The 13,464-nt window shown below is 36.1% G+C and overlaps 1 protein-coding gene across 3 annotated transcripts in view; it reads left to right on the top strand.

Annotated features, from left to right (window-relative positions):
- The window catches only part of BMPR1B (bone morphogenetic protein receptor, type IB), a 164,367-nt gene that overhangs the window by 124,670 nt on the left and 26,233 nt on the right, over nt 1-13,464 (top strand). For all 3 annotated transcript variants that reach the window (XM_011932880.1, XM_011932863.1, XM_011932871.1), the window contains exons 5-8: nt 3,028-3,124; nt 4,201-4,339; nt 9,086-9,278; nt 10,425-10,722. In XM_011932880.1, coding sequence (XP_011788270.1) covers nt 3,028-3,124; nt 4,201-4,339; nt 9,086-9,278; nt 10,425-10,722 — 727 coding nt within the window. The remainder of the gene's footprint in view (nt 1-3,027; nt 3,125-4,200; nt 4,340-9,085; nt 9,279-10,424; nt 10,723-13,464) is intronic.

A 13,464-nucleotide genomic window follows, 5' to 3' on the forward strand; every position in this document is an offset into this window, starting at 1 on the left:
TTCCTTCCTTCCTTCCTTCCTTCCTTTGTTTTTGAGATGGAGTCTCTCCGAGTCACCCAGGCTGGAGTGCAATGGCACGATTTCTGCGCACTGCAGCCTCCACCTCCCAGGTTCCAGTGATTCTCCCGACTCAGCCTCCTGAGTAGCTGGGATTACAGGCACATGCCATCATGCTCAGCTAATTTTTGTATTTTTGTAGAGACGGGGTTTTGCCATGTTGGTCAGGCTGGTCTTGAACTCTGACCTCAGTTGATCCGCCCACCTTGGCTTCCCACAGTGCTGGGATTACAGGCATGAGCCACTGTGCCCAGCCAGTCAGTAACATTTCTATACACCAATAAACATCCAGGCTGAGAGTCAAATCAAGAACACACTCCCATTTACAATAACCACAAAGAAAATGAAATACATAGGAATACAGCTAACCAAGGAGGTAAAAGACCTCTACAAGGAGAACTGCAAAACACTGCTGAAAGAAATCAGAAACAACGCAAATGGAGAAACATCCTATGCTCATGGATTGGAAGATTTATTTTCAGTTTAGGTGTTCATGATAATTTCCTAGATGTTCTGATTCAAGCATGCAGTATAAAATAAGCACATCATGGGGCTGTGCATTAATCCTTTGAGTACATTACTGTTTAATAAGATAGTGTCCTAGTTCTTAGGAAGTACACTCTCGAAGTATTTATAAGTGGATAGTGGCGTTACGTCTATAACTCTAAATGATCCAAAAAAATAATACAGACATACACATAAGTAAACAAATACAAAATTTGAATACAAATATATATATGCATATTATATGTAACCATAGATAGAGAGAGGCATTGGGAAAGCAAGATAATTTTATAAATGATGAAATGTTAACAATGAGAAATCTAGGTAAAGGGCACATTGGAATTCTTTTTTCTTATGGTTTTTTCTGTAAGAGTGAAATTATTTCAAAACAAGTAAAATCTTTGTTCACATTCATGGTAAAATAGAAATTACTATTACCTTTTAAAAAGAATATTTGACGATATGTATGAAAATACTTAAAATATGTATCTTTTGAACTAACAAATCTACTTATGGGAGTCTTATTAAGGAAATAATCATTAGCATGTGCAAAGATGTATGTGTAAGAGTGTTTATTACAAAACTGTGTATGTTATGACAATCTTTAGAATCTCCTGAATATATGACAGAAGATTGACTTTCTAATTAGAATGATTTTATGTACAACACAATTTAGTCTTTAAAAGTCAGGTTGTAGCTGGGAGTAGTGGTACACACCTGTAATCCCAGCACTTTGGGAGGCTGAGGATCACTTGAGGCCACAAGTTTGAGACCAGCCCGGCCAACATGGTAAAACGCTATCTCTACTAAGCATACAAAAATAAGTGGGGCGTGGTGGCTCGCACCTCTAATCCCAACTACTCAGGATGCTGAGGCACAGAATCACTTGAACCCAGAAGACAGAGGTTGCAATGACTTGAGATTGTGCCAGTGCACTCCAGCCTGGGCCACAGAGGAAGACCCTGTATCAAAAAAACAAAAACAAAAACAAAAGGTCATGTGCAATAATGAATAATTTCAAATAGGAGGACATTGAATGTTCCCAACACAAAGAAATGATAAGTGTTTGAGATGATGTATATGCTATCTGATCACTATTCATTATGTATGTATTAAAACATTATAATTATGTGTCAATAGAAAAATATAAAAATCCTGTTGCAGAAAAAAATATTTGTTGTTCTGGAAAATGTTCACAGTATTATAAATGAGAACAACCTAGTTGTAAATCAGCATATATTATATTTTGCTCATGAACATTTTTATTGAAATGATACCGTTAGCAGTAATTTTTCCTGAGCGTTGAGGAGGTAGTGATTTTATTTTATTTTGGTTAGTTGGTCCTTTTCAGTTTTTCTTCATGTAACATATAATACTTCTGAATAAAAAAAGTTACCTTGGTTGGAATAAGGTTCCCAGCCAAAATATTTAGGTGGCCGTATAGTTAAAGGTATATAGTACAGTTGGAAAACCTCTTGTCCACAGCATCCAAAGTCATAAGTTACAATACTACCTTTTAAAATTGAACAACAGTAATCACTCTCTCAAAGGTAAATGGTGCCTTTAATAAGAATGGTACTAATGATATTACTATATAAGTGTACCTGGTTTTAAGTCAGTTTCCTCAAAATATGTCCCAGAGATCACCTGTATAAAGTTTACCTGGGACGATTATTAAAAATAAAGTACTTTGAATGAAAATCTTTGGGGTTAAAGTCAGTGAATATGCATTGTATAAAGCTAAGTCATTCTTATTTATATAAAATTTGAGGAATCTGATTTGTCAAGAACTGGAGTTAAAACAAAATGAGTAGTGTTTAATAATTTGTTGTATAAAAGTATCATACATTCTTTGGCTGGAACACATACATTCTTTTAAAATATTATTCAATTTAAGAAGAAGTATGGATTTTGAAGGACATCTTTGTTTAAAACAACGCACAACCATATATTCTCTATTTGGCAACATTTGAGGGGTCCACTTCCTTTTTATCCATTATAAGATGACTTTATGTACAACAAACTATGTTTTCTGTCCCATGAATTATATAGTTATTTTTTAATACAAATTCATGGTATAGAGTACTCCAGAAACCACGTGAGAAGAGCCTGGGAACCCATGAGCTGGGTCTGTAATAACGATGAACTGCCTGTTTCTCTTGTGGGTGCACAGATCCACTTACCTTTGTTCATGTTCTTTCTGTAGTTTTATCCTGTGTCGAGCCTGTGCCTTCCAGACAGGAAGAAATGTGTGCTCTTGATTAAGTGCCTAGATGAAGGATGATTCATGCTAGTCAAACTTACTTAATTTTTAGTATATGTGGGTTTTTTTATTAATTGGTATATGAAAAGGATCTTTCACATCTTGTGCGTGATACCTAGCAAGTACCTTTAGGAAAGAGTTGCTTTCTTATTTTCGAGTAAAAATATTCTCTAGATTATGGCTCTTTTTCTTTTTAATTTCAGATTTTGTGGATGGACCTATACACCACAAGGCTTTACTTATATCTGTGACTGTCTGTAGTTTGCTCTTGGTCCTTATCATTTTATTCTGTTACTTCCGGTAAGTTTCTAAAATGTAGATGCAAAAAATTTTAATTTATAGTATCTTCTTTATACTAATATTCTACTGCTTTTGCCTGTTAGTGTTTCTCACTAAAGCTTTCTCTATCCTAATTTGATCTTATATTTAACTGAAAATATCTGTTACTGTTGATAAATGTTTGTCCTAATGAAGTTACAATTAGCTACCTATCTCATTCCTGCTTCAGAATTCAAAGCTACCCAGATAAATATTTCATCCCTAGGGAAACTAGGGTAGTTAGAGAATTCAGAGACTGGTTGTTACTTAGGTTTGATTCCAAGCAGAGAAATGGCCATGTTGAACTTAAGAGTTGCTCAAATTTCTTATTTTCTAAGCTGTAACATTTCTGATTATTAAAAGATTTTAAACTTAATTTATAGATTAATCATTAAAATAAGGTCATTTATTATATTAAATTTGATAATTCCCAATTATTTTTTAATGGCCTATGAACTTATTTTCTAGATTGTGAAATATTAAGGACCTTGATATTTATGTCATTTGCCTTTTGATTAATTTATTACTCATTTGAGATACTTTTCAAATGGTCAGATAATTTATTCAAATAAATTCATTTCTAATTGAATTAGTTATTGACAGAAAGTTTTTAAAGATTAAATTTATATTATTTCTTTAGATATGACCTAATATAAGAGAGTTAGCTATAATGTTTTTTGTACACCAAAAATTTACATATTTGATTAATTGGGGACTTTAGAAAAGATTTTAAGGAATAATATTGGAGCTATTTAGAAACACTAATAGAATGTAGTCTGCTTGGGTATATGCAATCTGAAAATAAAAGAAGAAAAATTGTAAATGCTTGAGACTGAGTAAAAATACGTAGTTTATTTTGTTTATTTTAAAAAATAGGTTAGCAAAACAGTAATGAGTTTTACTTGGGAAACCATAACTAAGAGTAAAAAATATGAAGCATTTAATGTATTATATTTAGGTGCTAAAATAAAACTGCTGTGATTACCATATTAGTTGCAATATTTTACTCCATCATTGCATTTCATTATCTAAAATTATCTTCATCTATCCATCTTTAGGTATAAAAGACAAGAAACCAGACCTCGATACAGCATTGGGTTAGAACAGGATGAAACTTATATTCCTCCTGGAGAATCCCTGAGAGACTTAATTGAGCAGTCTCAGAGCTCAGGAAGTGGATCAGGCCTCCCTCTGCTGGTATGAGAAGAATATACCTTGAATTTAAAGGAAACGTTTTCTGAAAGAACTGTCAATGAATATGGGGTTTCACTTACTGATACAGATAGGGCACTGGACAAGGAGAAAGCTCTGTGCAGTCTGTTGGACATCCGATCTCAGCTGCAGGGCTTCCTGATAACATTTTGACATATTGAGAGTAAGGTGATTATTTTTTAATGTAGGTGTGTGGTTACAATCCAGACCCTCAGACATTCTGATAAAGAGCAGATTAGAAAACATTAAACATGGGACCATCTTCCCTCTGTTTTCCATAAGGATAGCATTACCGCACTTTGGCCTGGCTTTTGAAGGCTAAAATATTACAACCAACTGGCTTCTCAGTAGTTCTACAAGAAAGAAGGTTGCTTTTCAGCTGTGGAGTTTATGTTTCAGGGTAAAGTTCTGGCTTTTCCATTCAGGAGAAGCTTCATTTTTCTGATGGTCAGCACTGTCAACCTTGAAGAGAATATATGAGCAAATACAATTTGAAAATCAATAGTAATATACTTATTTTTTTCTAAAAGAGTTGTACAAATAGTAAAATCCCTTTTGGTATTAATGAATTAGATGCTCTCGGAATTGAAACTGAATTCTTCCAGTGTTTCTTGCCTTCAAACTCATCTTTCCCATTGCTGTGGAGTTCTCTCTTCAAAACCATTGATCTTACAATGTTATGTCCTGGATAAAATATGCTAATACCCAATACTGCCTGCAGGTCTCCTTTCCCAGCTTGGTATGCATGGTGCATATACTTAACTTGCCTTCCTGGCGTCTCCTCCCACCTCTCCCCAGTATGCTGCCTGGGCTCTAGCATCACCTTTGAGTAATTATTTCTCAAATACAACATATATCCGTGTCTTTGCAAGTGTAATCTCTTTACTGGACATACCTCCAACTCATGGCTCAAGGTCTACCTCATATTGTTTACCTCTGTGACAACTTCTCAGTTACCCCAGACTAAGCCAGTCTATTTATCTTCTGTGGTAACACTTTCTTTTTAGCACTAATAATGGCCGTTTAAACTAATGTTGTAATTGGTGGTAATGTTCTTGTATCTTTTGGTGGAGTCTGTCCTCTTTGGGGATAGAGGTTACATTTTGTTCACTTTCTATCCCCAGTAGAGTGGCTGATTTATTAAAGGCGCTGTTCAATAATTTGTTATTAAAAAGCTTTCAGCTCCACCTTTAATAGCTATAAAATACTATCTTGTTTCTATAATCTAGATACCAAAAAATAATATTTGGCTCACATTATATAATGGTTAAGAGCATATATTCTCAAGCCAGATTGTCTGGTTCCAATCCTGGCCAGACGTTGGCCTGTAAAACTAAATCAAATTCTCATTTAGTCCTCAGAGCAACCCTATAAGGTAGTACCAGAAATATCAGTATAACCCAGTGTTACCCATCAGGGGATACAGGCCCAGATAGGTCAACTAGCTAGTATATGGAGAAGCCAGAATTCAAAACCAGATAATCTGTGCTCTTAACATTAATGAGATGTGAACTAAATGATGGTTAAATAAAACAAGAAAGTGCATTTGATGGGGGTAGGATGGGAAGGAGGGTTCTATAAAACTCAGTTCAATGAAGAAAAAGTCTCTATTACAGATTTATTTTCTGGTTTTAAGATTTGGTTATTAAGATAAACAATGCAGAAGTATATAGTTCTCTCTATATATATTGGTATGTGAGTGAATACCTCATCTTAACATTGATTTGTTATTAATTTTAATAACATAATGGGCAAATTAGTGCCTTAAATATAACCGCGTACTTGGACCTCGTGTTTACCAAATGACTTTATATGTGCCCTTTAATTTTGGATCTTTTCTTTTTCACAAAATATCCATTTTTTCCTTCTTTAAAAGGATATAATATCATAGGGCTGTTGTAAGAATCAAGGCTGTGTGTGTGTGTGTGTGTGTGTGTGTGTGTGTTTTCTGTGTGTGTGTCTTCTCACAGTCCTGGAATAGTGATAATTCTTTATAACTCCTTATACATTCAGTTGTTCTCAGTGTACATGAAATACAGTGATCTTTTTGAAAGTACAGCTATAGTCATTGTATCTTCCAGGCAATTTATTTATACAATTAATCTAAGAAGTTGGTATCTAAGAATGTAATATAGAATTAAAGTTTAGGTATAGAAGGACCAGAAACATTTGCTAAATCAAATAAAAACTAAAATGAATCCGTTAAAAATTTTTGAAGTTATATTTTTAGGTCCTTACATGTTATAATAACTTACTTTCTATCTTTGGGATAAGTTGTTCCTATTCTATCGAGTATTGTCAATTCTCTCAAAACTTATAATTAAAGTATAAAATGTATTATTAGGAAAAAAGCAAATGCAAAAATGCTTATGTTAGGAAATACTCCATAGACTTACATGAGCAATGCTTTGTAAGATCTGTAAATTAAATATTTTTCTTTAATAAATGTGGGAAGTTTCCACTCAAGCGAGTGATTTCCCTGTGTATGAATTTGGCTCCCAACTGCTTGGTGTCCATGTTTCTCCTGTTTCCTTGTTTGGGAATGGAGTACAGTGGACTCAACATGATGTCTCATGGCTCACTGGGCTCTTAAAGGGAGGACGACTGCATTACACATAAACTTACATGCTTATTTCCATGAAGCTTCAGTGGCTTCATGGTACATCAGTTTTTTTTTCATAAAGTACGATATTTATAATCTTCATTATAAATAATATATAATATATTATGTCCCCCCAAAATTCATGTCCTAATCCCCAGGATTTTTCTTTTTTTTTTTTTTAGACAAGGTCTTGCTCTGTCACTCAGGCTGGAGTGTTGTGGTACGATTTTGACTCTTTACAGCCTTGACCTCCCAGACTCAAGCAATCCTCCCACCTCAGCCTCCCAAGTAGCTTGTCACTACAGGTGTGTGCTACCACACCTGGCTGATTTTCTTATTATTTGTAGAGATGAGTTTTTGCCATGTTGCCCAGGCTGGTCTTGAACTCCTGGACTCAAGGGATCCTCCCTCCACAGCCTCCCAAAGTGCTGGGATTGCAGGCATGAGCCACCGTGCCTGGTCCTAATCCCTAGAATTTTGTGTTCTATGACAAGGGTGAGCAAAGGTTGCTGACGATAAGATGAGACCATTCTGGATTATCTGGGGTGGCCCAATGTAACTGCATGGCTCTTAAAAGTACAAAAAGAACAAGTTTAAGTTTTTAATTGATGTAAAGTATATCTCGACAAAGAATACATTCCAGTTTTCTTATCAGGTGTTACAAGAGTTATATGCTAGATTCTTTATGTCATCTAAATTATATAAATTGTAACAGATGCTTAGCCCTTTCAGTCTTGGAACCGTTGATATCAGAGTTCTTCAAATATTTTACAGTAAGTACAGATGGGATGAAGATCATATGTAAAGAGACATTTAAATTTAATGCCACTTAACTCGTATTTTCATTCTCTTTGTCTCTACTCCACTCTTTATAATATTGTTTACAGCTCTCTTAGAGCTTGGTAAATAATATTATCTTCAACTTGTTAGTTTCTCTCATTAACTTTTCTAATATGCTGTTTTGTCTACTGTTTTGTATTTTTTATTATGACAATTAACTGTTGCATTTCAAAAATGTAATTTCCAGTAATCTTTTCTTGCTTATTTTTTATTCCATCTTCATTTCATTTAGAGTTACTTGGCATTCTGTATCTCAGAATTCCAATATGTAATCTGAAGAGGTTAAATCTATTTGGGTTGTTTCCGTTGATTCTCATTTATAGCGGCTGTTTCTTTCTGTTCTAAAGAATTCATTCTCCAGAATTGTCTCTCGTTCTCTCTGTTTCTTCTCTCCCTCCATTTTTTTTGTTCTCCTTTTTCCTCCCCATTCTTGGACATTTCCTTTATTTCCTTAGGAGCCCAGGAGTGCATTACAGTTTATTTCTTATGTTATACCCGTGATCAAGTTGTATGGTGGCAAGAGTTCCTTCAAAGTACTATTGTCCCACCATAGTCACGGAATGGAAAGTATTCTGCAAATGGTTTCCTCAAGAGAGCATTTGTATCGAGGAGCCTTGGCATGCTACCAACCCACAGAAAATTTAGTACCATTTGATGCTCCCTGCTTAATGCTGAAGCCCTAGGTTCAGTTCCTCTGGTTTTAAAGGAGTCAGAGTTTAAACTCTGGATTCCAGTTCTGGTATTATTCTTTGCCCAGACAGCAACTTGGTTTATTGTTCTCTGCTCTGGTCTCAACTCCTTCCTTCCCTCCCTCCCTCCCTCCCTTACTTCTTCTTCCCTGCATATAGATTTCCTTTATTTCCGTATGTGCCTAACAATGTATTACAATTTTGTTTTGTCATATTTTATACATGATTGGGTGTATGGTCACAAGAGTCTCTTCAGAGTATGTAGTAGTCCATCATAATGGGGAAGTGCAAGTATTCTATTCTGCCAATTACTATGAACCCACTCAGGTTTTTTTCTCTGTGAAAATAATAATAGTAGAATAAAATATTTCATAATTTGGAAGCAGTATTTTGAACTTTCAGAATCCCCACTCAATCTGAAATATGTTTAAAAGAGTGTAACAGAAATTAATAAATAAATACAAATACGTTGTCTAGGTAGAGAAAAATACTGGCTAAATATATTTTACATGCAGTAATCATTTCTTCTCTGGAGAAAAAAAGATTAAACAAATCTGTAGTGCCGTGAATACACTAACAGTGTGTTTTGGGATTTCACAGGTCCAAAGGACTATAGCTAAGCAGATTCAGATGGTGAAACAGATTGGAAAAGGTCGCTATGGGGAAGTTTGGATGGGAAAGTGGCGTGGCGAAAAGGTAGCTGTGAAAGTGTTCTTCACCACAGAGGAAGCCAGCTGGTTTAGAGAGACAGAAATATATCAGACAGTGTTGATGAGGCATGAAAACATTTTGGGTGAGTAAAAGTCTGTGTAGCTGTGTTCAGGGTTTCCTAGCTTTCCTCTGTCTTTCTGTTAACATCTGCATGTTAACTCATCTGTCTAGACCCGTTGTGAAATGTACTGAAGTTTTCTTCTTGGCATGGGCCCAAGAACATCATAAGTTTCTAATGGGAGACCTCACAGGAGGAATGAATGACTAAGGCACTTCTGTGAGTAAGTGGTAGGCTGGAAATGGAATACTCTCAAATATTTTTTCTTCAGAAACAGGAAATGCAAGTGTAATACCAGAATTTCTTAGGGTTTCTTGGGAATTTGAAGGACCATATTTTTGTTTAAATGTTGAGAAAAGTTGTAGGAATCTTATCTGCAGGGTTTATTTGTATCAATAGTTTATATTGAAAATTGGTTTTATTTTCGCAAGTTAGAAATGATCTGTCTGGATTGTTCACGTAGAAAGAGAGTAAGCTAATCAGTGGGGTATATTCCTTAATTCAAGGATTCAAGACCCTGTTTTGCAAACAATGTCTTATGTGTAACTATAATACCATAAAATAGTTTAGATAACATAGTAGTTTATAATACCATGAAGTAGTTTAAACATCAACTACTGATGAGGAAGGGACCATATTTTCAGATGTAAACTCTTAATCTTTCTCTACGCCTATAATTTTTTTTTTTTTTTTTTTTGAGATAAAGTCTTGCTCTGTCACTCAGGCTGGAGTGCAGTGGTGTGATCTCTGCTCACTGTAACCTCCGCCTCCCAGGTTAATCGCTAAGTGATTCTCCTGCTTAGCCTCCTGAGTAGCTGGGATCACAGGCACACGCCACCATGCCCGGCTAATTTTTGTATCCTTTAGTAGAGATGGGGTTTCACCATGTTGGCCAGAGTGGTCTTGAACTCCTGACCTCGAGTGATCCACCCGCCATGGCCTCCCAATGTGCTTGGATTACAGGTGTGAGTCACTGTGCCCAGGCTTACTTGTACAATTTTGATTGCCTCTTATTGGTATTAGTCATTTAATACCATCATAGGCATAATCAAGAAATTGAATGAAATGCTAAACAAAAATTACCTGTGACAAAGAATGATGTTTGAGAATATGAGTTATTCCTGATACTATTCGGAAAACACTAAACCTTTTCATCTTTTTTCCTTTTAGGTTTCATTGCTGCAGATATCAAAGGGACGGGGTCCTGGACCCAGTTGTACCTAATCACAGACTATCATGAAAATGGTTCCCTTTATGATTATCTGAAGTCCACCACCCTAGACACTAAATCAATGCTGAAGTTAGCCTACTCTTCTGTCAGTGGCTTATGTCACTTACACACAGAAATCTTTAGCACTCAAGGCAAACCAGCAATTGCCCATCGAGATCTGAAAAGTAAAAACATTCTGGTAAAGAAAAATGGAACTTGCTGTATTGCTGACCTGGGCCTGGCTGTTAAATTTATTAGGTTAGTATGAAAGTGAACAAATACATGTCTTATGACTCTTTTCTGTTACTTTTTATTTTGTAGCACAGTGCTTCTAGGATATTTAGTAGAATAGGAATATCATTAATTTTGACATTTGAGGTGGGGAACCACCAAACATTTTATTAGCAACACAGCATATTTGAGTCTGTTCTATTATTTCTATGCTCATCAGAGACATTGCTTAGAGACTGTTCACATTAGGTTTGCAGCTGTCATTAAGTTATGTAGAAAAGAGGTAGCTAATACCTGTGAATATGTTGTCAGAATTCTGCGTAACATTTGTAAGTAGGAAAAAGTTTTGGAGAAAATTTACAGACTATATACGGATAAAGACTTTTTTATATGGTATAGGAAAGATAACTTGCATAGGTGTTTTATGAGAAATGTTAGAAACTAATAAACAAAACCCAGCTGTTATTCAGTACCGTTATCCTGTACCTGAAACAGTGAATTTAACATCTGTGCCCATATACCAGAGCGTGTTGTAAAATAGTGGTTTTCAGACCCCTAGGGCTGCTTGGGTTACATCAGTACCTTCTGCACACTAGGGAGGGGAGATGATAGTAGGGACTCTATTTTGCTTACTCTCACTTTAATCAGAGAGGCTCCTTCCATCTCACAGATAATTTAATTAGAATAAATGGTTTCTCTGGAAAACAAAGCAAACAAAATGAGCTTGCAAACCACCCATGTAGAGAAATCATCATATAACTACCTTTTAAAGAACTCAGTTTAGGCTCAGCCATTATTAAATTGTTGGATCATCTTGTGGATTTTCTAAGTAAGACTCTGTAATACATGGAGAAGAGCACAAAGAAAAAGCCATGGAGATTATTAAAAGTTTGGAAGGTAAAATTGACAAAAAAAGACAATGGATTGGTATTTTCGGCCAGAAGTAAAGGCTGAGATGTGATTTAATAATGTACCCTGAATATATTAAGGTCTTCACCATGTAAAGGATGGGAAATTGAAGTTCTTGATCTTTAAAAACAAGAGGAAATGATTTGGGCTATAGATTTAAGTTAGAAATATGAATCTCCTGCCAATAAAGATTACTAAATCCTTTCTCCCTTCTGATTTTTTTTCCTCTGACCTACAACCCTTTTCAAGTCTCCTATAAAAAAAATTCCCACAATGCTTCTTAAATTACCAGCCTCTCTCTCCTTCTCTCCCATATTAAATGTCTCCCAAGAGTTCCAAAAGCTCATCTGCTTCTAAAACCCAGCAATTTGTAATAGTCTTGTAATTCAGCTTCTGTTTCGTTCTCTCTGGACACTGCTTTATTCAGAGACACCACTGGGCTTGGACACCAGAGGCCTTCTCTATTGCCATCACCTTATCCATAGTGTCCAAACCTTTCTTTCTCTTGTTTTCTTGGTGTATCTCTGTACTCGTTTCCCCTTTCTCTCTCTCCACTGGCTCTGATCTCTTTTTACCTCTTAATGTATTTTTCTACTGCTAGATTTCCTGCTGTATCTGCATTTGCTTCCTAATTCCCAATTTTGGCTGATCCATTCTTAAATATTAGGTATCTGACATCATCTTTTGTTCCCTAACTTTTGGTTTGCTCAAGTGAATGAATTTTCTCTCCACAATATTCCCATTTTTACTGGGCCAGTGTGGGCCTTCTGTGCAATTTTTCTAGATTCTGGGGTGAAGCATTTTGAGTTACTTTCTTTGTCTCTCCTATTTCCAGTTTTTGTACGTGCTGCCACTGGATTTATTTTCTTGAAGCCTAATTTTGGGCATCAAAATAATTTCATAGTTCCCTGTGGCTTCATGTGAAAATGTAGGTAGAGTCCCTTGGTGCAGTAGACTCTTTTCTGACCCTGGGCTGTTCTTCTGCCCTATTTCCACCACACTCCTTATCTTTGGCAAGATTTATTCTGAAGACTTCACACTTCTCATACCATCAGGTGTTTATAACATGCTTTTATCATTACCCGAACACCCATATCCCCTTCTCTATCTAGATCACAACTACTGATCTTCACAATTTCTTCCTTTGAGACATCTTTTTAAATTTTGATATTTTAGACAAAGTCTTGCTCTGTCACACAGACTGGAGTGCAGTGGCACTATCACAACTCACTGCAGCCTTGGCCTTCCAGGCCCAGCAGTCCTCCTACCTCAGCCTCCCTAGTAGCTGGAACTTCAGGCATGTGCCACCATGCCTGGCTAATTTTTTTTTTTTTTTTAATAGATGGGATCTCACTATGTTGCCAGGCTGGCCTCAAACTCCTGAACTCAAGTGATCTTCCTGTATCAGCCTCCCAAAATGCTGGGATTATAGGAATGAGCCACCATGCCTAGCCCACCTGCTGTTTATTATTATTATTATTATACTTTAAGTCCTAGGGTACATGTGCACAACGTGCATGTGTGTTACATATGTATACATGTGCCATGTTGATATGCTGCACCCATTAACTTGTCATTTATATTAGGCATATCTCCAAATGCTATCCCTCCTCCTTCCCCCGACCACACCATAGGCCCTGGTGTGTGATGTTCCCCACGCTGTGTCCAAGTGTTCTCATTGTTCAGTTCCCACCTATGAGTGAGAACATGCAGTGTTTGGTTTTCTCTCTTTGCAATAGTTTGCTCAGAATGATGGTTTCCAGCTTCATCTGTTTCCCTACAAAGGACATGAACTCATCCTTTTTTATGGCTGCATAGTATTCCATGGTGTATATGTGCCACATTTTCTTAATCCAGTCT

Source organism: Colobus angolensis, unplaced genomic scaffold, assembly GCF_000951035.1.
Source record: "Colobus angolensis palliatus isolate OR3802 unplaced genomic scaffold, Cang.pa_1.0 Scaffold123, whole genome shotgun sequence".
Classification (NCBI taxonomy): domain Eukaryota; kingdom Metazoa; phylum Chordata; class Mammalia; order Primates; family Cercopithecidae; genus Colobus; species Colobus angolensis.